Raw genomic sequence first — 25,841 nt, 5'->3', positions numbered from 1 at the left:
TGAGCTTGGAAATGATAATGAGATATATCTGAGAGGTAAATCAACAAAATTGATTTCTTGCTCGCAAAGAATGAGGCACGTAGACAGGATAGCGATTGAAATGTCAAAAGGGCAGAGGAAATTTCTTTTGAAAGAAAAACCAAACTTTCTTCCTAGAAAACAATACCTCTTTTAAAAATGCTGCCGGTTCTTCAGCAAAGGCAGGAGTGAGGGTGGGAGCAGAGGAAGGGAGGGAGTCTTAGATAAATACAAGTTAATGGGTCATAATGATGTCTAATGACAGACATCGCTTTCCTTCGGGACACAAAGGGCGATGGAAACAAACAAATGATAAGGAAAATAAAAACAACAGTTCACCGGCTCTGTGGTGGGTACAGGCTGGTCTGCAAGTAGTGATACACTATGAGAATGGTCGTAGAGCACTGCACTGGCATTTAACATGTTCTTGCCTGAGAGAAAACATGTCCTTGGAGAACATTTTTTTACACTGGTGAATCTGAAGGAGAAGACTGGATTAACAATATTTTAGAATAAAGAGTTTTATTTGTGAAGGATTTTTTTTTCTTCATGTTTTGAAATACAAATATATTGTTGTGACTCTTTACATGCAAGAAAAAGGTGAGACATGTATACATTTGACTAATTACATATTTATTCATTTGATATGTTTGTATTCAATCAACACATAACATTTTATAATAAAAATACAGTAAAACAGTAATATTGTGAAATATTATTGCAATTTAAAATAAGTGTTTTCTATTTTAATATATTTTAAAAATGTAATTTATTTCTGTGATGGCAAAGCATAATTTTCAGCATCATTACTCCAGTCTTTGTTGTCACATGATCCTTCAGAAATCATTCGAATTTCATGATTCGTTAAATTTTTTCATGATCCTTTGATGAATAGAAAGTTCGGTACATTTAAGAGCTAAAATTAAGAGCTTGGAAAGTAAGAGCTACATTTATTTTAAACAGACAACTTTTGTAACATCATTAATGCCATTACTGTCACTTTTGATCAATTCAATGCTCCCTTGCTGAAGAAAAGCATTAGTTTCATAAAAAATGAAGTTAGTTTCAAACTTATGATTGGTAGTGTACTTTATATGACACTTCATTTATTTTAACTAGCCAAGATACTGATAAATAATACTATGTTGACTATTAACAGAACAACAAGTGTAATTCTTACAATGAGAGCTAAAAAACAATCAATATTTCTAAAATGTAGGCTATGTGGACATTTTCATACGTGGATAATGATTCACTTAATAGTAGTCTTTCTATAATTTATAACTTTATTTGCTATCATCACAATGCCATTTTCTATGCATAGGCTATTATGCTGATGTATATTGTGCTTTTGTATCATTTATAGGGAGTATAGAAATGACTGACACAACCCTATGAGGAAAGATGAGAAGGACAACCACAGAAGAAGCACAGCCTGGGTGGACAACTGCTTCCTAAAATATTTATTGTGTTGAAATCATCAATATTTAAGGAGTTTATAAAAATCATACATACACAGGAGAGGCAGGCAACTTCGGAAAGATATTACTTTTGTGGAGCACATTAATGATGGCAACATCTGAGGACGTTTCAGCCGAGCCTAACCCGTCCCAAACCGTGAAATATGATCCAAAGTCTCAAACTGTCACGTTACCAAATGGGTTGGTTTCTGTGGCCGGTGTCACGGTGGTGACGGGGGGAGCGGAGCTGTCCTGTGGCACCTGTATGATGGCCTTTGGGGTTTGGGGCACTCTGGTTGGTTTGAGTATTGTGTCATTGGGTTTATGGGACCATTTGGAGTACAAGAACAGTGGTCCATCACACCTTCTGGCTCTTGGATTGGTACTGCTGCTCACCAGTGTGAGTCTGGTAGCCATGATCTTTGTCCTCCGTTTCTTAATGAAAAAGAGAAGAATGATGGCCAGAAGAGAGAGGGCAGAAGCAAATTTAGTGTTGGTTAATGATTATGCGGAAATTGTTTTAAAAAGAGTCACGGTGTAAAAGAGCAGCGAAGGGGGAAAATACATAGCAGTTTTGTTCTCTTTGAATTAGTCAGACTCCCTGCTGCTTCATCCTTCTTTTTCTCCATCACTGTTTGCCTAATCATGTAGGAATGTCACAGGAAATTCATTGGGTTCACCGCTACAGGAAACACTTGGCTGTTTCCTGTGTGATTTCAGAACGCTCAAGAGACATTTGCTTCGGCATTCGTGTGTATTTATTAAAAACTGTTTATTTACCTCTCTTCAAAGGACTGTTAGACTTAGAAGTTAGAATGAATATTATTCCACAGCTTTTTAACTTTTAAACCTGAGCCTATAAATCCATTTTTGTACTTATTTTGATATATCAATATATTACATAAACTACATTTTCTTCATATGCTGTCAATAAAACGGCAACCGGTCCAAATACATCACATCTGCCAAGTTTAGCAAATATATATATATATATATATATATATATATATATATATATATATATATATATATATATATATATATATATATATTTATAAATATATATATATATATATATATAGTATGGTGTATATAAAATTGTTAACAGCTTGTGTGATTGAGAAAACCCACTGCCTTTCTACATATGCGTGCATTGTTTTGTGCAAACATACTGTATGTGTTATTTAGGTAATTTATCAGTGTTTCTGAAAGCTATTGCACAAGGTGGATTTTATAAACGATGATCCACTACAAAAGAGGCATTAGAGTTTTTTTTCAAGCCAGTTGTTAAGAGTTATTTTGTTTTGTTATTCTTACTATTAATAATTTTACTTTATACCATGTGACAGAACAATGTGCTGTTTGTGCTGTTAAATTGATTGTAAATTAAATAAATAAATTGTAACAATGAAATGGTTAAACAGACTTCAAATCTTTTTTTCTTTTTTTTTTTTGCTCTAAAGTTTCATTAGGGAGCCAAATTACAGTAACTGACACACTTGTAACTGCATGTTAAAACCTCATCTTTGACATTTCACAAATGAGTTCAGTGTAAAAACGGTAATATCTGTCTCCATCTGCTGGTCACTTGTATTATTCTTCGCAGTGATTTACTTAAACTGTAAAATAAATACTATATTATGTATATATACTGTTATACTGCCTCTCATAAAAAAATCACATTTACTTGAAATAATCAAGTTATTATTCTTTTTTTGATCATGATGATGATATGATATGTATTATTAGCAGTAGTGGTGAATAATTATTATTGTTAGGCCTATTATATAATAGTATTATCATTAATGTTTTAGCACTAATACTGAGAATATGAATAAGGGCATATGTTGTACAATGTAGAAAAAACATTGAAAAAAACATTAAAAGCTAATATGCTAAAATATATTTAATCATGCACAGCTTTGCACTGACGCTGACAAGTCCTTAACTTTTCTCATTTGCATGTCCAAATGAGCCACCTGTGTGCAATCGGTTGAAGACAAAAATGAGAAGCTGTAAAAACAAAACAAAAGATGATCTATTTGGTTGCATCAGACGATGTTCAACTTACAGTTACAGCATTACAAAAAAAAAAAAAAAAAAAGCGTGCCTGAAAACGATCATAACTGTCATTTTTTTGTCTAATGTGCTGCTCCTAGTGGACACTTACCAAACTACAAATGTATCACCAAACATTACATTTTAAATACACGTTTTAATAATCCATCAAAGAAAACTTTAGAATGACCATGGCACTCTTTCAAATTAAAAAGCCTTTATTATCGGATGGATACATAGGGGGAGACCAGGGACAGTTGTAACACTTTTAGCAATTTTTAAGCAATAGGCCTACATCAAAAACCATTTATACTGGAATAACCAATTTATTATATTATAAACTTCAATCTGTCAACTGCTGAAACAATGTATTTAAGTGGTTTTATGAAATATGTACAGGTTGCAAAATTGATTTTAATACAGTCTCTCTACTGTTACAACCGTCCCAGTGTACAGGGACGGTTGTAACATGTCTAAAATATACATAATGAATCAATCATATACGCAAAATGGAAAATATTATGTATCAATCATGTTATTGTGACTAATAATGTCATGTTTTTAAGTAATGATTACCTTTTTGTCATACTACATGACAAAAAAAGAGGTGCAACCGTCAAATTATAATGCAAGAAAATTATTTAATGGGTAGAACACCTCAAAAAAGTTTACATTTAAACTTTTACATTTAATTTGCAATGCACAGTGCTCATTTTACTTTTAATTAGCAAATTAATGGGATTTTTTTTTTTTTTTGCTTGATTAGTTTTTAAAATATAGGCCTAAATGACACTTGGTTGGTGATACTGGGACAGTTGTAACGGGACGTATATCAGAAAGAAAAGTATTTTTTTTTACTCAAAAACAACCTTTTGTAGATAACTCCGTCAGGAAGTTTCAAATGTGGTTCCCTTTTTGGTAAGAATGGAGGGAACCTAACTATAAGCATGAGCACAGAGAGTGTCATCACTCTAGGTTGTTTCTGATGGGAGGAATTCAAGGTGTTACAACCGTCCCCTGTTACAACTGTCCCTGGTCTCCATACAAAAAAAATCTATAAACTTTTCAGCGTTTCGGCCAAAGCTCTCCTCAGCATCACAACAAACTCAGCTACAGGTGAAAACAGAATCATTTATTTACATCATCTGATTAGTTAACAGTTGTCATGTGACCAACATCTCTATACAGCATTTAAAATGTACAGTTTATTTCCATACACAAAAACACCACTTCAAATGTTAATAAAAAAATTAAAAGATTATAAAAAGGAGTTAAATCCAAGTCCTCATTCAATCCTGGATTAGCCTTTAGTTAAATCCAAAACGTCTCTCTTTGATTCAGTTTAAATTCTCTGTTCCCTTTCCTAATAGTAGGCTTAATATTCACACGATCGATACAGTATGCAGGTAGATGGATTACTATTATGCAGTAGCCTACTTTTTAAATGTTTTGCCATTTGATTCTTCATTTACCTTCTTGATGGCATATTTATGTTCAGTAATCGTCTTTTTGTTCTCCCAAACCTTACATTGAGGAGATTCCATATAGCCTAAATAACAGTATTTTGGCAATTAATAAAATGTTTAATAGAATAGATCTTGTTTGTTTTTACATATAAAAACGTTTTACCTTGCACAACATTATATATCACAGTGATTACAATGGTGACATTTAAAGTAACCCTAGCGTTAACCCCTAACCAGGAGATTTCACGAGTGGCTGGTAAATAGCTATACTAATTTGTCCCCTAAAGTTGTACTTAAAAAAAAAAACTTTTCAGTGGAGGATCTGGGAATATATTTCTCAACAATTCATCACTCTGTAAAAAATAAATCTTTAAATTGTTTCAGCAGTTGTACTGTATTTTAACAATACAGTTTGCCAGCTATATATTTATAAAGAGATATTAAAACTTTTATTACAACAAATTTTTCAAAATTAAAAATAATGCATAAAATAAATGTTCTGATTATCACTTTTACTGTTACCATTTAACCTTCATGCTGCATTAGAACATTTTTGGTCATTTTCAGTTTAATTTCTTTGACCATTTTCGCTGTTTTAATGCAAATGGTATGTAATTTGGCAAAATTGTGACTTTTTGGATAAATTTAAAAATGTTGATCCCATGTTGCATAATATGTATAACACACACTGTGTTGAGCTATATGTTCAAATTGGAACATATAGCTAGCCTGGGAAAACCCAGACCACTTCAGGCAAATTTAGATTACGTCACTACATAGGTATTCCCTATGGGGTGAAATGCACGTTATTTTTCTGGTTTCCACTAGGGGCACTATTGACTGTGTTATGAAGCATTTTAATGGCTCAATGATCTAAAATGATGTTTCTGAGTATGTGTGAATGTCTGAGAGCGATGTGTGTCTGCATTGACAAAAGTGTGTGTGTGTGTGTTTGGGGGAGAGTATTAGTTTATAAGTGGACAGTTCCTATAACTAAGTTCCTGTAACTACTTGGTCGGAAAGCGGCTATTTTCATAATTTTTGTTTCTTGCCTTGCTTGTAAAGTATTTCTATGCATTCTACATTTATGATCAGTAATAGCTGTCATATTCAGAATTTTTGGTTGAGTTGCATAAAGCTAGCAGTCCTCCAACATTCTCCTTCAAAGCTTTTATGAAGCCTGGTACACCTTGCCTAAAGGAGCCGGTTCTCTGCAACATTTCCTGCTGCCTTCATCACATCTTCCATGCACTTTATCACAGGCTCCCAGAGGATGAAACGTTGAGTTTGCCTCTCCAATACAGTACCTCTTCCACTAAGAACACTCAGAAGGTTCACAGCTTTCCTGACTATTTGCTGAAAATCAGCTGTGACCTCTAGATGCTGCTTCACCTCTTTAATCTCCCTCTGAATTTTATTCAGCAATTGATCAGTCTCTTTAATCTCATTCTGTATGGTAGAGATCTCGGATTGGTAATTAGACACCTTTATGCTGTTGTCATTCACTTGGGACTCATTTTTTCTTAGCTCATCTTCAGCATTGCTGATAGCCTTTGAGGCATCCACAGCTGCACATGCTCCCATAACCATAATTTTTGGCCCTAAAGCAAAGCAAGAAATCATATCAGCCACAAATACTGGTTAGTTGTACTCATTAGGATGATAATATAAAGAGTAGTGAATCCGAGAGGATTTCTCACCAGCAATCCATCCGAGAACTGGTATTGCAGTCAGTACTGCCCCTGCAATCGCTACACATGTATTTGTGTTCTTCCTATTTGTCTCTCTGTTTATTTCATCTTTTCTTAATGCTACACTTTTTTTAGCCTGCTCCAAAGCTGCTTTAGAATTCTTTAATGATTCTTCAGCAGATTCCTTCTCGATGTGTAATTTAACCATGGCCATGCGTTTTTCTTTGCTCTGTTGCTCAACCTTTTTATTTTCTTCAGTAAGTTGCTCTATGCGTTCATCCAAACATCCCAGTTCTCCTTTGATCATTGTCTCTGATTTTTTCAGGCACTGCTCAGCATGCTCAATATGTTTCCTGATTTGTTTGTAATTGGAGCATGTGCCAGTGTTGGGATCTACATGTGTATCTAAGAGGGACTTGCAGATGTTGCAGATAGAGACAATTCCCTCATTTAGAGGCACAGAAACTGCCTCCATTGCCTGCAAATCCATTACACTGCAAGTTTGAAGATATGGAAAGAGAAAAATATTTTTAATTTACAACATCATATCAATAATTGATCATTCACTTTAAATACCAGCAACACTTTGTGAAGAGATTAGATGAAAAAAAGCTTACCGTCTTTTTTCGACTGTCATCCTGAAACACAAAATGAAAGAAACTTAAATGTATCAAATATCTACCTAATATCTGTGGTCTACCCTGTGCCAATTAGTGAAGGATTAAATAACAATATCAAAGAAGCGTGCTGTTGTTCTCAGGCACATAATGATAAACTTCTGTCACAAAATTATGGATTCCTTGTTCGTCTTGTGCTTTGTGTTCCTGTTTCCTTTGCCTGATCATTCTCATCTGTTTGTTGTTACCCTTATTAGTATGGGCCAAGTGGTGCATTACTTTGAAAAATGCTTTTTCTTTCTTTAAAGGTCACATTTCAAGTCATTGTTTTATTTAGATGCATATGTTTACAGCATACATTTTTGCAATAAGTGTTTACTCTTTCTAAAACCTCTTTTTACAATTTCATTTGTTTGACTTAACTGGAATGACAGTTACTCTTAAATACATTTGTTACTCGATTCTTGCATGCAATGTCCCATATGCATGGTCTACTCATATGAAACCATTTCACTGCAGCGTTTTTGAGATAGGGGAGAGCGGGGCACAACCTAACGCTTTTTGACTTTCTCAGTTCGTGTAAATCTATTTAGGCTTCAGAGTATTTATTTTTTCCTACATTAATTGCCCACGTCTAGTACAATAGTGTGGTTTTGTTTTATTCATACAGTGTATACTTTTTTCTTGATATACCTCTAAAGAATGGAAGTGCAATGTGACAACATGCCCCATAGGTGGGGTACATTGTGACATGTGAGGGGCACATAACATGACCATATGACAGCTTAAAATGTAATCTGATCTAATAAAAAAAATATACAAGACCAACTAAAATATTTTCTCAATAAAATACAATTATTAAAATTTTAATTTAAAATAATGCCATTTTTTTTTATAATTAAAAATAAAATAATTTTTGAGTTTGACAATGAACACACCAGAAACACAGCTATACAACATAGTTCAAAACATAATACTAATTAATAATTTCTGAACATTGACTCTCAGTCTTTATTCACCTTTTTCTCATGTTTTCTCAATAGAATTCATTAAAGTATAGAATAGAAAATAGTATATTTCTAATAGGGGCACATTGTAACGCAGTGTTACAACCACAACGCGCCCCACCTGTGCAACTGGGATTTAAACCCTGCTAGTGTCTTCTGCTGGTTAGATCAGCATTAAAGAATCATATTTCTTAAATAACATATTGGAGATTAAAATAATATCAGATTTGTCTAATTTAAAATAAACACCAAAAATAGAGATGAAAAATGAACATAAGAAATTTACTTTTGCTATAGTTAAATAAATGGTCAGTGATATCTGATATCTTCCAAAGATTTCAGAATTTTGGCGCATTTTTTTCTATATATATAGTGTTGATATGGCAACTAGTAGCCTAAATATAAATTCCGTCAAGCTAGCAAGTAGCCTACTCTCCCCTATGTCACACTTCAGACAGTGGCATATACATAGCCTATATAAAAAATACCTAATTTCTAATAAGTAGAAGAAGAAAAAACGAATGGCCAGCTCTTATTTTAAAACATAAAAATATACATTTTAAAACAGCCTGCTTACCTGAAACTGGCTGTTGCAGCTTCTTTTATTTTCTTTTTAACGGTATAGGCTATGCTTCGTCAATCGTGAGAATGGAGTGTTTGTATCCTAGATATAGGCTTCTAACCAACATGCAGAAATCCCCTGGTTTTCAAGAGAGAATTAGGGAGGGACCACCTTCCTCGAAGGCTGATTTATACTTCTGCGTCGCCGGACCTACGCCGGAGCCGCGTTGGTTTTCATTTATACTTCTGCGCCGTTGTCCGCGTTGACGCGCAATTACACATGCAGAGTGAGCATGTGAAACCCGAGGGAGGGGTCTAGCAGACCAATCACAGCACTTGCGTCCGCGTAGAATTGACGCGTTGTTACATTTTTTGAGAGGTGCACGTCAGGGTACGCCGGAGGGTACGCGCGCTACACACAGCCTACGGCGTAGCTACGGCGTGAGTTCAACGCAGAAGTATAAATTGGTCACGTGTTTTAAAATAGGCCGTGCCAAATACATAAAACCGAATCTGAAACCAAAATCACGTAAATCATCAAAGCTGAACGTTAAGTGACCGGGGTGGTCAGGCAGTCCTTTAGCGAAAGCAAAAGTAGTAAAGCATTATTGGAAACTTGGGCATTTCTCCATGTCGCCTATAAAAGCATCGACGTCTTCACCCATTCCTTCAGACCGTTAACGGACCTGAACTTGAAGCATCTGCCATTTCGTCAGGGTAAGACAACTATATGGTTATTTCGCCTTTTCATAATGAGAGCACTTAAGTTGAAGTGCAGCTTTAAACAAAAGTGGCTGTTATTTGTTACAATCAGATTCAAATAGTTTTGAGAGTTAGGCTAATTTTTTTTAACGAAAGACCAAAACTAATTTGGAAATGCACATTTGCTCTATTGAACGTTTTAAAACCTTCCATCTAATAACAACTACATTTTTAATGCATTCATTTTCTGAACGGAACTCAAACATATTTTTCTTACTGGGGGGAATAATCAGTCAGATTCTGTTGCTTGTTCTGTGCATGAATGTTGCTGCACTTTTTGAAATGACTTGTTCTTATTGTTATCAATTAGTTTAACCTTCATGCCTTATTAGGCTATATAGTGTTGCCAACTTAGCGCCTTTGTCGCTATATTTAGCGAGTATTCAGGAGAGGGAGTAAAATCTTTCCGTGGCAGGGGCAGCTGCCACAGGCGCCTGTCATACATTACATAGCCTACATACATTTAGTCATTTAGCAGACGCCTTTATCCAAAGCGACTTACAACTGAGGACTACAGGCGAGACCCCCTTCTTTTATGTCGAAAACCAGCAAATAACACATAAAATTAGCATCAATATGCAACATTCAAATAATAACATTAAAGATTATGGGCAGATTTTAAAGGAGTGTTATCTGTACACGTTCAAATAAAGTTTTTACAAAAAAGCTTTTTTTTATAAAAAGATAAACCTCACATATTTCAGTCTTTAAATAATTTTTATAAAAAATAATGAGTCAAAAAAGATATATTACTGACATTTACAATGCGCATTTGCTTATCTTTTATTATTAATAGTAAAATTCGGTCCGATTTTCCCATTGCGTCTGTCGTTGCTATGCAGCACGCACTGCGCTCTCCACAAGCACAAAGAAGTTTTAGTAGAGCGGATTTCCACCACCGAAAAACGCTTGCAAGCTCTGCTACAAGATTTATTTACAGAGAAGAGAAAAACACCTTCTTTTTTTAAAACACAATTTTTTTTTATTTTATTAAAATCTAACACTGTTGAGGCTAGATTTGAAAATAATAAAATAATTGTAGCTAAATTATAAACTGTTACAATATTTCATTAGGCCAGGTAGCTATATTATTTATTGATATCTTTATTTAACCGTCTTTATTTAACAGGCGCATAGCCGTGACAGGTCGAGGGTATAGCCGAGCCGTGACGGGTCGCGGGACACCCATATACCCATGACAGGTCGCGGGACAGTCGCATATACCCATGACAGGTCGCGGGACAGCCGCATATAGCCGTGACGGGTCGCGAGACAGGCACATATAACGTTAGCCGTGACGGGTCGCGAGACAGGCACATAGCAGTGACAGGCAGTAGCGGTTTTAGGCACTGGCGAACCGGGCATTTTTTCATGTCACATGGGGGGCGGCACGAGCTATTAAAAAAAAAAAAAATCCTCTGCGCCGCGAAGCGGTATTATATATCATTTCAATTATTGGCACCCCTGCTTGCTGAGAAGGTGCCGTCTGCCGTGCACAGAAGCTATGTAAAGGGGGTCTCCAACACGTCGCTCATCGCGAGCCACCAGTAACGTTAGCTGATTGGAGGTAGCTCGCCAATAAAGTTGGCTTTATATGTTCACATATCGCGTCTTTTGCGCGCTCGAGTTCGGGAAACGCGCTCAATTGAAGCGACGCGCTCATTTTTTCCAGGGGCAGCCAGATTAAAAAAATCTAAACTTTTCAGTATGGGGGTGCAACCAAACACCGTGGGTGTTTTTCTCTTCTCTGTAAATAAATCTTGTAGCAGAGCTTGCAAGCGTTTTTCGGTGGTGGAAATCCGCTCTACTAAAACTTCTTTGTGCTTGTGGAGAGCGCAGTGCGTGCTGCATAGCAACGACAGACGCAATGGGAAAATCGGACCGAATTTTACTATTAATAATAAAAGATAAGCAAATGCGCATTGTAAATGTCAGTAATATATCTTTTTTGACTCATTATTTTTTATAAAAATTATTTAAAGACTGAAATATGTGAGGTTTATCTTTTTATAAAAGCTTTTTTGTAAAAACTTTATTTGAACGTGTACAGATAACACTCCTTTAAAATCTGCCCATAATCTTTAATGTTATTATTTGAATGTTGCATATTGATGCTAATTTTATGTGTTATTTGCTGGTTTTCGACATAAAAGAAGGGGGTCTCGCCCAGGGTGTAATTCAATGTAGAACCGCCACTGGTGACGGGTCGCGGGACAGCCGCAGATAGCCGTGACGGGTCGCGGACAGGCGAGTATAGCCGTGACAGGTCGCGGGACAGCCGCACATAGCCGTGACGGGTCGCGGGACAGGCGAGTTTAGCCGTGACAGGTCGCGGGACAGCCGCACATAGCCGTGACGGGTCGCGGGACAGGCGAGTATAGCCGTGACAGGTCGCGGGACAGCCGTGACGGGTCGCGGGACAGGCGAGTATAGCCGTGACAGGTCGCGGGACAGCCGTGACAGGTCGCGGGACAGCCGTGACGGGTCGCGGGACAGGCGAGTATAGCCGTGACAGGTCGCGGGACAGCCGTGACGGGTCGCGGGACAGGCGAGTATAGCCGTGACAGGTCGCGGGACAGCCGCACATAGCCTTGACGGGTCGCGGTACAGACGAGTATAGCCGTGACAGGTCGCGGGACAGGCGCGTATATCGGTGACAGGTCGCGGGACAGGCGCATATATATCGGTGACAGGTCGAGTGACAGGCGCATATAGCGGTGACAGGTTGAGTGACAGGCGCATATAGCGGTGACAGGTTGAGTGACAGGCGCATATAGTGGTGACAGGTTGAGTGACAGGCGCGTATAGCGGTGACAGGTCGCGGGACAGGCGCGTATATCGGTGACAGGTCGCGGGACAGGCGCGTATATCGGTGACAGGTCGAGTGACAGGCGCATATAGCGGTGACAGGTTGAGTGACAGGCGCATATAGTGGTGACAGGTTGAGTGACAGGCGCATATAGTGGTGACAGGTCGAGTGACAGGCGCCGGTGGCAATTGCCCCTGCCACGGAAAGATTTTACTCTTACTGGTATTCAGACCCCTCTAGCGACACATTTACAAAAAAGCGACTAGCGACAAATCTAACGACTTTTTCTGCTGTTATTGGTGACTTTTGGAGACTCTCTGACGTGAAAGCAAATATCGTTCATACTCTTCTCAACGAGCAGCGGGTGCTGCCGTGGGTCTCACCCGCGTCCCAAAGCACTCACAGGCGGCCCAATCCTCGCGCAGCCGCCGCTCTGCAGTCAGAGCAGAAGATGTTCACCCCTCCACTCCTTTGTTGCTATTTTTAGCGACTTTTCAGACCCCGACTTTTTTGCTTTCTCCATAATTTAGTTTGACCATTTTAAGTTAATTTCTTTCATGTGCTTATTACTTAATACTCACTATCACAGAGCTTTAGTTCATCTGGTTCACGAACTCTCTCAATTCAGATAAATTTCCACATAGGCCTATAAAAAACATTTAGTCATTCACTAGGCCTATATCATAGCTATTCATATTGTCTGACCAAAAAAAAATATAGGAAATGAGAACATCTTTATTTTACATTCGGCTATATATAATATAATATAATATAATATAATATAATATATCGCCGAATAATATGTACAGTACATGAGCATTCATTTAGAGAGAAAACAGGCAAAAAAAAAAAAGGCAAGCAGAACGCAAGTATGACGCGATGACGTCATAAATATGCTAATTGACTCATGACGTCATCTAGCGACATTTAGCGACTTTTATGGTGCGTTCACACCGGACGCGAATAGCGCGTCAGGCGCGAGTGATTTCAATGTTAAGTCAATGCAAAGACGCGTTACACGCGCGTAAAGGTGCGTGCACACAGTAGCGGTTTTAGGCACGGGCGAACCGGGTGGCTGCCCGGGGCGGCATTTTTTCATGTCACATGGGGGGCGGCACGAGCTGTTAAAAAAAAAAAAAAACCTCTGCGCCGCGAAGCGGTTTTCTATTATATATAATTTCAATTATTGGCAAATTGGCGCCCCTGCTTGCTGAGAAGGTGCCGTCTGCCGTGCACAGAAGCTATGTAAAGGGGGTCTCCAACACGTCGCTCGCGAGCCACCAGCTGATTGGAGGTAGCTCGCCAATAAAGTTTGCTTTATATGTTCACATATCGCGTCTTTTGCGCGCTCGAGTTCGGGAAGCGCGCTCATAATTGAAGCGACGGGCTCATTTTTTCCAGGGGCAGCCAGATGAAAAAAATCTAAACTTTTCAGTATGGGGGTGCAACCAAACACCGTGGGTGTTTTTCTCTTCTCTGTAAATAAATCTTGTAGCAGAGCTTCAGCAAGCGTTTTTCGGTGGTGGAAATCCGCTCTACTAAAACTTCTTTGTGCTTGTGGAGAGCGCAGTGCATGGTTGCATAGCAACGACAGACGCAATGGGAAAATCGGACCAAATTTTACTATTAATAATAAAAGATAAGCTAATGCGCATTGTAAATGTCAGTAATATATCTTTTTTGACGCATTATTTTTTATAAAAATTATTTAAAGGCTGAAATATGTGAGGTTTATCTTTTTATAAAACCTTTTTTGTAAAAACGTTATTTGAACGTGTACAGATGACATAAAAGACACTCCTTTAAAATCTGGCCATCATCTTTAATGTTATTATTTTAATGTTTATGTAAACCAAAATTGCATATTGATGCTAATTTTATGTGTTATTTGCTGGTTTTCGACATAAAACTTGGTGAATTTATTTCAATTAAATACATGGGTTTTTTTTAAGGTGGGGGGGTGTGGTGCATTTGGTTTGACACACTCCGTGTCTGATTAATTTGACTTATGGGTTAGACTGATCATCTGTTGATTGCTCATGTCTGTGTCTTGTTTGTGAGTTCAGTAATAAAGGATGCACTCGCTTAGAGCCACACAGTCACATGGTGTGTTGTTAAATGAACATAAAGGACACTAGAACACAACATGGTGTCAGAAGTGACAGTGATGTGAGTACCGCGAGCAGTTTTGTTGACACTAGCTGATTAGCGCGCCAGCTTAAATTTAAACGTAACGTAACGATAGACGAACATGGAACAGTTCAAGCCACCAACCCACTAGTGCTGACGGGCAATTTAGCGGAAAATTGGCGGAGATGGGAACAGCGTTTTCAGCTGTACATGACTGCGACGGGAGCCAGTGATAAACAAGAGCAAGTTAAAATAGCTATTTTGCTTCACACCATTGGAGAAGAGGCATTAGAAGTGTATAATACACTCTCCATCCATCTCGTAGATGAAGAAAATGAGACGATGGAAGACGTGCTCACAGCATTTCGAGACTACTGCAGCCCACAAAAAAACGTTGTGTTTGAGAGGCATCAATTCTGGTCTCATCCCATGGCAGATGGCATTACGGTGGACAGATTCATCACAGAGCTAAAACAAAAAAGCAAAGACTGTGAGTTTGGCCCAGGTGAGAATGACATGCTTAGAGACAAGTTGGTGTTTAGTATAACAAACCCTTCTCTCAAAGAAAGATTACTTCGTGAAAATGACTTGTCATTACACAGAGCTATTGAGATATGCAGGGCAACTGAATTAGCCAAAACACAGATACAGGCAATGCAAAATACTGCTGCTGTCCAAGACTCTCAAGTAAATGCTATAGAAAAAGCAACACAACAGAGAAAGCCTGGTGCAAGGAGTAAAAGTTATAAGAAACCAGCAACTCGAAACTGTCGCAGATGTGGAAAGAGTCATGAGCCAAGGCAATGCCCAGCCTTCGGAGCAGTATGTCATAAGTGCGGCAAAAGTAACCACTTTGCCAAGGTATGCCACGCAGCTAGTCAAAACGATAGGAGAGCAAAGACAGTGCACAGCATAGTGAATGAAATTGATTCCATGTACATTGGCATGTTAGGACACGCACAGGGGCATGAGATGGAACAAATAAAGGACAGTGCATGGTACACGACAGCTACCATCCGTGGCATAGAGATAAGCTTCAAACTGGACACAGGTGCAGAGGCAAATGTGCTACCTCTATCCATTGTCCAGAAGATCCCTGGTCCTGTCAAGCCACAGCCTACATCAACGGTGTTGATAGCATTTAGGGGAACGCGCTCCACCCCAAAAGGTGTTGTGTCACTGAAATGCAAGACCCACAAAGCTACAGCTACATTACAGTTTTATGTGTCCGATCAATCAGACATGCCGATCCTGGGCAGAGCAGCATGTGAGGAGCTGCAGCTAGTGAAAAGGATTGAGCTGCTGGCAAAAAAGTCAGTGTCAACCAAAGAAGAGCTGGTCATGATCCATCCATCAGTCTTCACTGGGTTAGGTGAGTTCCCAGGAGTCCATCATATACATGTTGACCCAACAGTCACACCGGTGATCCATGGATGCAGAAATATTCCACTGTCTGTTCGCGACAAGCTGAAAGAAACACTTCAAGATCTTGTGCAAAGAGGTGTTATATCCCCTGTTACGGAACCCACTGAATGGGTAAACAGCCTCGTTATCACAGAGAAGAAAAATGGTACACTGAGGTTATCTTTGGATCCTCGTGACCTGAATAAAGCCATAAAACGACGGCAGCACTACTCCATTCCCACTCCTGAAGATGTGTGCAGTAACCTGGCTGGAAAGTCTATCTTCACCATTCTTGATGAAAAAGATTTTTACTGGCAGATCAAGTTGGATGAGCCATCCTCAAAACTATGCACTTTCAACTCACCATGGGGCAGATATCGTTTTCTGAGACTCCCATTCGGGATCAAGTCAGCGAGTGAGGTGTTCCAGCAGAAAAACTGCGAGACGTTTGGTGACATACAAGGAGTACACATCATTGCCGATGACATGATCATCGCAGCCTCATCAGAGCAAGAGCATGATGAAATCCTTAGTAAGGTCATTGAGAGAGCAAAAACAGCCAAGGTGAGATTTAACAGTGATAAGATCCAGTTCAAGGTAAATACTGTGACATACATGGGACACATCATCACACCGGATGGCCTGAGACCTCATGATGCAAAAGTGAAAGCGATCATTGACATGCCACCCCCAGAGGATAAGCAAGGCCTGCAACGTCTACTTGGCATGACTAAGTACTTAGCTCAGTACATTCCGAATGAAGCGTCACTCACAGCGCCTCTAAGACAATTGCTGAGGAAGGATGTTGTATGGCAGTGGAATCCACATCATAGCACTGCTTTAGTGAGCTTGAAGGCTGCTCTCACACGATCACCTGTCCTAAAGTTCTATGATCACAAAAAAACACTAACAATACAGGCTGACTCTTCGAAAGACGGCTTGGGAGCTTGTCTTCTGCAAGAGGGACACCCTGCTGTGTGCTATGCATCACGAGCACTCAATGACACTGAGCAAAGATATGCTCAAATAGAGAAAGAGCTGCTCGCCATAGTCTTCGCAGCAAGGAAGTTTCATCAGTACATATATGGCAAGGCAGTGACAGTGCAATCAGATCATAAGCCCCTTGAGAACATCATGCAGAAACAGCTGTGCAAGGCCCCAGCACGATTGCAGCGAATGCTCTTACAACTACAAAAGTATGAACTGAACATTGTATATACACCGGGCAAGCACATGCATATTGCCGATACACTATCCCGTGCAACTGTAAGTAGGGAGGCTGATGATGGCGAAGACCTCTATGATGAGAAAGTTGTGCATGGTTTTGAGGCCACAGATGCACTGAGTACACAGACACTCCAACAATTGAAAGAGGCCACTGCAGCAGACAAAGTGTTGCAAGATCTGTGTGAGAAGGTAGAGACTGGCTGGCCACAGAAAAGACGTGGTGTGAATGTTAGCCTACACAACTTCTGGCCTATGCGGCACAAAATCAGCGTACAGAACGGCATTGTGATGGTAGGAGACAAGATAATCATACCTCAGAGCTTCAAAAAAGTCATCTTAGAAAAGCAACACATAGCTCACCAAGGTATCCAGAGAACAAAGGCCAAAGCAAGAAAATCCCTATACTGGCCTGGAATGGCACTAGACATAGCGATGATGGTGGAGAATGGTGGAGATCCAGAGGTACTGAATTTACCAGACAAATCAGCCCACTCAGTAATACAAAAGATGAAATCAGTCTTTGCCAGGCATGGTATCCCGAAAGAATTAGTGAGTGACAACGTACCATTTGCTAGCTATGAGATCATGGGCCCTATCTTGCACCCAGCGCAATTGACTTTGAACACCGACGCATGTATCATTCCTATTTTGCACCCGCGCACAGCGGACTTTTCCCTCCACAGACGCACGTCGGTAAATTAGGGAATGAACTTGCGCTCGCGGGGGCGGTTCAGCGCAAAGAGAAGGCGTGTTCCGGCGCAAAACTTCCATGGTGCTATTTTCCAGTTTTAGAAAGCAATTGCGCCATTGACCAGGAAAAAAACAGTCTAAAGACAGTGGCGCGTTGCGTGTTAGTGATATGGTATTTTAAGGGCGCGTGTTTGGCCATAATGTTAACGCGCATCCACTTTGATTCTCTAATAGGCTATAAACAGATGCAGCAGTTTTCATTTTTGCAAATCATACATTGTTACAAGGAAAAATATTAACACACGAGGGAAATCATTGTTGTGTCCGTGAAGATGTGAAAAAGATCTATCTAGAATAGATAAAAAAAAACATCTAGATTAGGCTAGCTACACATTTACTACCCAAATTATACGCCTGTTTAACCGAACCTAATTTGGGTGGGTTTCTCCCATCATCCCCAATGTCACTTCTCTGTGTTTTACAGCCCTGACGAGAACGTCGGTTTCCTCGGCTGTGAACTGCTCCTGTCGTGCGCTGGCAAATCCGCCGTTATAATAGCAATCCGCCATGGAACAAGCGCACCTGCTTTTAAAGGGAATGTGAGAGGACGCTCTGATTGGTTTATTTCACGTTACGCCCAAACCACACCTATGAATAATGGAGCTACTTCAGACCAACCCCTTTTAGATTTGCGTCGGGCGCAAGAGTCATTTATCCCGCTGGGAAAATAGCAACAGCGCCGGGATCCGCCCACAAAGTTACTTGCGCTTTGCACTTTGACACTTGCGTTTCAGATCGTTAAAATAGGGCCCGAAGTCTTTTGCGGCATCATGGGACTTTAAGCTCACATTCTCCAGTCCAGGATACCCTCAGTCCAATGGACTTGCTGAAAGAGCCATAAAGACTGTTAAGCATGCGTTGAAGAAAGCGGTACAAACTGGCACAGACACACATCTAGTGCTGCTGTCACTAAGAAATACACCAGTGACAGGTCTGAATGAATCTCCTGCACAAATGCTGATGGGCAGAGTCCTGCGGGGTACACTCCCATGCTCTAGTGCTGTGCTTCAACAGTCAACCCCACAACATATACACAAAAGACTGGAGGATTTGCAATCTCGAATGCGGCATCAGTACAACCGTAATGCCAAAACACTACCTGAGCTGGTTCCAGGATTCACAGTACATATGCAGACGAGACGTGGATGGGAGCCTGCAGTGGTGGTTCACAAGAGAGATGAACCTAGGTCTTATACAGTTTAAACGCCAGCAGGAAAGACATTCAGGAGAAATAGACGCCACTTGAGGAAGGTACATCAGAGTCTGTTTAAAGATGTTGATCCTGATGAGCATGTGGAGGAGACTTCCACTCAGGCACCCCGACCTGCAGACCAATCACTTGTGAATGCTCCGGTGAGAGTGGAAGAGCAGCCAGCATGCCATACTAGAAGTGGTAGAGAAGTAAAACGGCCAACTAAATATAATGATTATCTTGTGGACATGTAAAAGAAAAAAGAAAGAAAAGAAAAGGGAAACAGTATTTGGTAACAGAAGACAAAGTATTCTCAAAGTAATTTGGACTATTGATGTTTACTGTGAGCGTTTATAAGTAAACATGTGATATGGTGTTTGTTTAATTAAAGTTACTGTTTGATAGATTTGAATATTTACATGTGGAGATTTAAGTGAACCTATCTGAATGTAAATATTAAATTGTAGTTTTGTTAAAAAGGGGGGATGTGGTGGATTTGGTTTGACACACTCCGTGTCTGATTAATTTGACTTATGGGTTAGACTGATCATCTGTTGATTGCTCATGTCTGTGTCTTGTTTGTGAGTTCAGTAATAAAGGATGCACTCGCTTAGAGCCACACAGTCACATGGTGTGTTGTTAAATGAACATAAAGGACACTAGAACACAACAGGGGGATCGAAGGGGGTCTCGCCCAGGGTGTAATTCAATGTAGAACCGCCACTGCGTGCACACTACAAGCGACAAAGCGACACGTTACCATTCATTTCAAAGGGGAGCGGGCGTTTTCCGGCGACACGCGCGATCGCGGCCGTTGGCGACCTGGTGGGGCGTGTCTGGCGACGCGACAAAGTTGAGATGTGTTTAACTTTATGCAAATGAAGAGCGACTTTCGGGAGCGACAACCAATAGGAGTGAAGTCAGTGGAGCGCGCGTGATCATCCGTCACTCTCTGACAGAGGCAAGTTGAACGAGAAGCTAATTTTAGCCGTCAGAAACTGTCCTATAAGTTGTGAAATATCTCCGTGTACATACAGTGGTATTCACAGTACTGACTCAGAGCCTGATTGGTTTCGTGAACCCATATAGACCGGTATTTGCCCGTTTGTTGCAATTAAATAGCCGCGATGGCAAAAAGCACTCACAGTTTCTCGTTCATCTTTAATATTATGCATATTATGTACGGATTCCATTTATATTTCAAATTTTCCTTCCAAAATGTTTGTTTGTAGTGGCAAGAAAACGGACTTGTTGTCTACAACATGGAGAAACATCCGTGAATGTCACTCACAAACATTACTAGGCAACCAGTAGCGGGAACGCCCTCTAGCGACCGCACCGCCAGCCACTGCGACGAACGTTGATGGGCGTTCTTCTAGTTTACCGCTATGGGCGTGGTTTTGAGCCAGCGGCCAGTCAAAAACAAAGGACCCGCGAGAGACTTCCCTCCGTCTCCATGTGCGTGCTTCTATTGGATAGACGCCTCGCGTTCAATGGAATCATTTGCATAAAGATGGGCATCGGCCAGCTTTTTGACCAAGGGGGTAATCCATCCGCCGGAAACTGAAGCCTCCGCGGGCGCCGCCATTGTAGCAGAACTTCACCAGCTGTTAGCATTCCATTGACTCCCATTCATTTTTGCGTCACTTTGACAGCGAATAACTTTACATCTGAGGCGTCCAAAGACTCCATTTGTCCATTATTTATTTCTAAAGAAACACGACAATGTATAAAAGGCTCCATTACCTTGTACCTTACGTTATGGCCCCGTAGAAACAGTTTTTGTAATAATAGGCTAACGATTGCGTCATAACCCACGCGACTCTCTGTCGCACTGTAGAGAAATTACCGTATATACCGGCGGAGAAGCTCGCAAGACATCGGGGGGACGTCGAGACATAAAGTCCGATAAAGTGAAGGGAGAAGCCCATAGAGAGTGATGAAGTTGCTTCTGCTGCTAGCTCATGGACAGCTAATGCTCACGCTCTCCGTCTCTGCAAGATTCGGAAGGGAATGATTCAGATTTCCATCGGCACAGCTACTAGAAGACTGGCAACTGTCAGGCACGTTGCTGACGTCACCAAGCTCAGTTTGAGCCTGCGCAGTTCGCCTGGCGATCAGGAAGTGAGTGCTTCAAATGGGCTTCACTTTTCTCCGTTGAAGTCTATGGGGTCGCTGTGTCCATCTTATATACTGTCTATGTTTTTGACGCGCGGCATTTTTTCAAATGAAGCGCCGCCTTCCCGGAATGCTTTGCGAGCGCGTCAAAGTCGCTTGACGTCACCCATAGGAATATAGTGGAGTGCAGCGCGACAGAAGTGTCGCACGGACAAGTGGATCACCGCCGTTAACATTGAAATCACTCGCGCCTGACGCGCTATTCGCGTCCGGTGTGAACGCACCATTAGGGAAGGCGTTAGCTACTTTCCTTTGAAAATAGTTGGCAACACTTGAGTGCATTACTGTGCGTTCACACCGGACGCGAATAGCGCGTCAAATTCGCGCCTGCCGCGTTTGACGCTTGAACATTTTGAATGCATTCGCGCGTCCAAAGCGAAATACACGCGCGTAGAAGCAAGCGTTTGGAGCGAAATTGACGCGCGTCCGAGGCGAAATCCGCTTCTTCTGGGAGAGGCCGTAAATTACTGTGTCTGTGTGTATATACTTAAGCACCAAAAGGTGAATTGACAACCAAATTTTACTGCAGTGGGTGCATGGCCAAAGACAACAGGACTATGACAAGCTGTTTTAGCATTTAATCCCCTTGTCTGTACTAGTCGTAATTTAGTTTTGACTTTTCAAAATTCTATTCACATATCTATTCTGCAATTTAGACTGATCATAATTGGAATTAAGATATCTACAATGTGATTATGACTAGTCATAGTCAATTGACTTCCATTGGAAATATTTTCTGATGTCTACAAATGAGTTTTGACCAGTAGAAATTGAAGGCTAATTAAATATATCTATAATTTATATAGATGGTTCTACTTCTAATTAAAGATATCTCAAATTATAATTTTACTAGTGATAATTCAATTCGAACTAACTAAATTACCACTTGTAAAAAAAGTATAATTCGAGATATCTTGTATTTGGCTTACTGGTAGGCTGTTTGACTCAATTCAAATGTATGATAACTTTAATTAATCATCTTTAAAGATATCCACAATACATTTGTAGATATCTGAAAGTAATTTATTAGCTACTAGTCATATTTGTAGATATTTTGAATGGGATTTTTGAATAGGCAAAACTTAATAAGAGACATCTTTGACAAGAAATTGAAATTGGAATATCTAGACACTCATCACTGAAAACAGCAGAATATAACCATAGCGGGTCTCTTGCTTTAATACAACACTCCCACCTTGTGGGCTATTACCTTGATGACATGAGTAAACCTGCATCAACACAGAATGCACAATCTATTGCCTATATACAATGTAATGTACGTACATGTACAGTAACATACATTTTAATCGGATTGCTAATCATCCACATGGGCCATTAGTGCTTGCCATGATTTCATTAATATGATTGCAAAGATATTTGAACTTGTGTAATGTGATTATGTGATTTCTCCTTAGGATTACTGAAAACAGGCTAACTGCAGTAAGTTGTGTTGTGTAAGGCTATTCCACTCTATATTCTCCCCTTACCAGTTGTTTAACTTCTTGCTAAAAAAAACACTTATATGGCACTGTCCATTGGTTTTCTTCAAGCTAAGAAAAAAATCTTATATATTCTTTAAAAAATTGCTTTAATGAATGCTGCCATTTGTGGAATAAAAAAAGTGAGATTTTCTAATTTGTCTTTGTTTTGAGCAGGAATAGAGAAGCCATGGATTCCAAAATTTCAAAGACAACTCAAAGTCTCACCACTGCTGAGGACATGAGGAACCAAACCAAACTTATGATGCAGCCCTATGCCAATTGGGAAGAGTATCTGACTCCAGCTCCGCTGTCCATAGCCATCATGGGAGAGCTGGTTTTCATCTCATCCTCGACAGATTTTTCCATCAATAAAAATTCCCCCAAAGATGGCTACAAATTCATCAAATACCCCGATTCCTTTCGCGCTTGCCTCATGCAAGTGTGTAACTCTGGTTGGTGGGCATTTAATGAGGCCCATACGAGCATGGATCAGATTCGCCTCCATACTGCCCAAGTGCCAGATTACATGAAGATGGCTGTGAAGATTCTGTTCCAAGGCGATGATGAAGTTGTCAAAGCACATCTTCCTGATCAGCTGGACAATATCAGAGTCATTGCAGATGAATGTCTTAATTTGTCTAGTGCAACTGAAAAGCGTTTCAAGGATGTCATCAATATCATCCAAGAGCTGCTAGAAGCGTGTGTGAATGCAGAGCACTTCTATGGGGAAGAGATGTCAGCAATCAAGAAGAAACTAGAAGAGAGCAAACTGAGGGAGCAGTCAGCACAAGAAACCAAGAAAAGGACTGAGAAGGCAGTGAGTGCCATGGAGAAGCAACTGGATGAGGCTCATGAGAGCTACAAGAAAGCCCTGGATTCTCTCCCAGGTGGATGGGAAATGATTGGCATGGATGCGGTTGGTGGGATAACACAGAGCATTACAGGCCTGGTTAATGGACTTACATCTGTTATTACTCACCCAGTAAGAAATGCGTGTTCTGCAACAACAAAGATCGCTTATAATTATAACAACATTAGAGATCATGAAAGTGCAAGAGATGTGATTGCTGAAATAAACGTATATAGTAAATCTGCTGAAATATTAAACTGTGTGCAGAAAGTCCTGCAGTCAATGAATGTAGTTAGTGAGAATGATGACATTGACTGGGCAAATCTCTATGATCAGAAGAACAAAAGTACAAACACGAATTTCATAGAAAAACAGTTCATGAGGATCAGTGATGATTTAAAGAAAATCCCTGACTGCCCAGTAAAGAAACAAGCAAAAAAGTTATGCAAAGAGGGCATGGACATATGCAACCAACTGGCAAAATATGCACCAGATGGCAAATGTGACAAGGACAAAAGCATCGAGATAATATTTAAGGTCTTGGAATTGGTCAAATCGACCCATATTTTTGATTGCAAAAGCAAAGACATCACAAATTCTCCAGCCATTTCTCCAAAACCACCAATGATGCAAAAAGAAGAAAACAAGTCAGAGAACATGAGTGCTTCACAGAGGGCCACAGATAATGCACGATTCGCTATAGAGCAGACCCGAGCTCAGATGAACAAGACAAGTGAGAACTATGAAAAGTGTGTGGAGAACCTAGAGAAGAACCAGAAGGAACTAACTGATATTCTGGTCACTATGAGAAATTGTGAACTGAAAGAGATCGACTTCAAGACTACCATAGAGATGCTCGTCAAAGGAATGGATGCCATGGGGAGAGTGAAGGAGCAGTGGGAGAAGATGGTTCATTTCTTTCAGATGGTTTCTAACATCATAAAAACCAGCCTGAGCAAAACTCTCACAAACTTTGTCTCAACATCTGAGAAAACACAAGCCCTCTCCTACAATGCAAAGCTCTTCTCGAAAGATCTGCTGTACTCTCAAGCCTTCCAAGCCTGTAACATTGCTAGTCTGGTTAATATGATCTCTGGAACATACACAGATGTTTCCAACAAGTACCTGATGGACCGTGTCAGTTCACTGGGCAAACTGATGGCCATGGATAAAAGTAAGCCAGAATTTGAGCATGAGCGACAACAGCTCCAGAACTCCTGTGATGAGGCACAGAAAGGCATCTTAAGGCTTGTCCTGAAGAATAAAGAGGAGTTTGACAGGAAGAGGACTGCAAGACTAGAAAAGATCGATCGAGAGCTGCTTGCCATTCTGCCTGCTGCTCCTCCAGAGGAAATCAAGAGGATTCAAGAGGCTGTTCAGACTGGATTCAGTGAGGAAGAAGAAGCATCATACTACTGAGAGAATATACCAAATATTTGACAAGCTTGCTATTCAAGATAATACTACCTAGTTAAGATTTAAGCTTTCCTCTGCAGGATCATGCAGTCACGACAGCTCAATTTATCTGCATTAACAGAAGACAATTGATAGTGAAATGTTTAACACTATGTCAATCCATATTAGACATGTCTAAAGAGGATTTTAAAAGCTGAGCTAGAAAAAGTTGTTGTCTTCTGTTTAAATTTAAATTTCATATCATAAAACCATAATCATAACATATAACTTTCTTGCAAATGATTCTTACTAAAAACATATTATGCATGAATGATCTTTAATGGAAAGTGGAAGTGACAGGAAATGTTTGCTTTTAATAAATCTGTTTTTTCATTTGCTTTTAAACTTATTTAGAAGAAAAATATGTAGATTTTTTTCTTTGTAAGCATTTAGTGAATCATTTTAGCTGGCTGTGTATGATCAATTTGTCCTTGAATAAATATTAATTAGCCTACATTTTAACGCATTGCTGTTACTAAACGCCGCCTCAGTAAAAAATAAATATTACTACTACAACTTTATGTTGCTCTGTTGTACTGTATTTCTATAATTCTTTCCCTTTTCTAAGCCAACTTTTTAAACTTTGTATTGAAACACTTTACTTTTTTTATTGCAACACTTTACTTTATCTTACTTTTTTGAACCTCACTGATGAGTTGCAACAAATGAGTTAACAGATGTTCAGTAATATTAGTGTAATGCCAATTAAAATTCATACTTACATA

The 25,841-nt window shown here is 39.8% G+C and overlaps 3 protein-coding genes across 6 annotated transcripts; 2 read left to right on the top strand and 1 right to left on the bottom strand.

Moving 5' to 3' along the window:
* Nucleotides 1–381: 381 nt before the first annotated feature.
* On the top strand, nt 382–2,360 carry LOC307005553 (transmembrane protein 100). The gene is made up of 2 exons (XM_079625808.1): nt 382–618; nt 1,385–2,360. Exon 2 carries the CDS (start codon nt 1,585–1,587, stop codon nt 2,017–2,019), a length of 435 nt encoding a protein of 144 aa, XP_079481934.1. The 5' UTR covers nt 382–618; nt 1,385–1,584; the 3' UTR covers nt 2,020–2,360.
* Nucleotides 2,361–4,159: 1,799 nt separating this feature from the next.
* LOC307005552 (uncharacterized protein) lies at nt 4,160–9,126 on the bottom strand. 2 transcript variants are annotated; one of them, XM_079625806.1, is made up of 4 exons: nt 8,895–9,126; nt 7,311–7,331; nt 6,703–7,187; nt 4,649–6,603 (listed from the first exon to the last, which is right to left on the bottom strand). In XM_079625806.1, the coding sequence occupies exons 2-4, from the start codon at nt 7,328–7,330 to the stop codon at nt 6,197–6,199; spliced, it is 912 nt and encodes a 303-aa protein (XP_079481932.1). In that variant the 5' UTR covers nt 7,331; nt 8,895–9,126; the 3' UTR covers nt 4,649–6,196. The 2 variants fall into 2 exon arrangements, with proteins under 2 accessions (XP_079481933.1, XP_079481932.1); XM_079625807.1 differs by lacking the exon at nt 7,311–7,331 and having other exon boundaries at nt 4,160–6,603; nt 8,874–8,967.
* Nucleotides 9,127–9,299: 173 nt separating this feature from the next.
* Nucleotides 9,300–25,632, top strand: LOC307006246 (uncharacterized protein). 3 transcript variants are annotated; one of them, XM_079627027.1, is made up of 3 exons: nt 9,300–9,595; nt 22,746–22,784; nt 22,986–25,632. In XM_079627027.1, exon 3 carries the CDS (start codon nt 22,999–23,001, stop codon nt 25,078–25,080), a length of 2,082 nt encoding a protein of 693 aa, XP_079483153.1. In that variant the 5' UTR covers nt 9,300–9,595; nt 22,746–22,784; nt 22,986–22,998; the 3' UTR covers nt 25,081–25,632. The 3 variants fall into 3 exon arrangements, with proteins under 3 accessions (XP_079483153.1, XP_079483152.1, XP_079483151.1); XM_079627025.1 differs by having other exon boundaries at nt 9,394–9,595; nt 22,746–22,770; XM_079627026.1 differs by lacking the exon at nt 22,746–22,784.
* The last annotated feature ends 209 nt before the right edge of the window (nt 25,633–25,841 follow it).

This window comes from Phoxinus phoxinus, assembly GCF_949152265.1.
Source record: "Phoxinus phoxinus genome assembly, chromosome: 10".
NCBI classification, from domain to species: Eukaryota; Metazoa; Chordata; class Actinopteri; order Cypriniformes; family Leuciscidae; genus Phoxinus; species Phoxinus phoxinus.
Note: the sequence above shows the minus strand (reverse complement) of the source record. Positions and strands in the feature narration are given on the sequence as shown.

Coding starts and splice junctions, on each gene's coding strand:
- LOC307005553 (XM_079625808.1), top strand. CDS start 1,585: ATGATGGCAACATCTGAGGACGTTTCAGCCGAGCCTAACCCGTCCCAA.
- LOC307005552 (XM_079625806.1), bottom strand. CDS start 7,330: ATGACAGTCGAAAAAAGACG. Junction 7,188..7,310: donor ATGACAGTCGAAAAAAGACG/GTAAGCTTTTTT, acceptor TCAAACTTGCAG/TGTAATGGATTTGCAGGCAA. Junction 6,604..6,702: donor AGTTCTCGGATGGATTGCTG/GTGAGAAATCCT, acceptor GCTTTGCTTTAG/GGCCAAAAATTATGGTTATG.
- LOC307006246 (XM_079627026.1), top strand. CDS start 22,999: ATGGATTCCAAAATTTCAAAGACAACTCAAAGTCTCACCACTGCTGAG.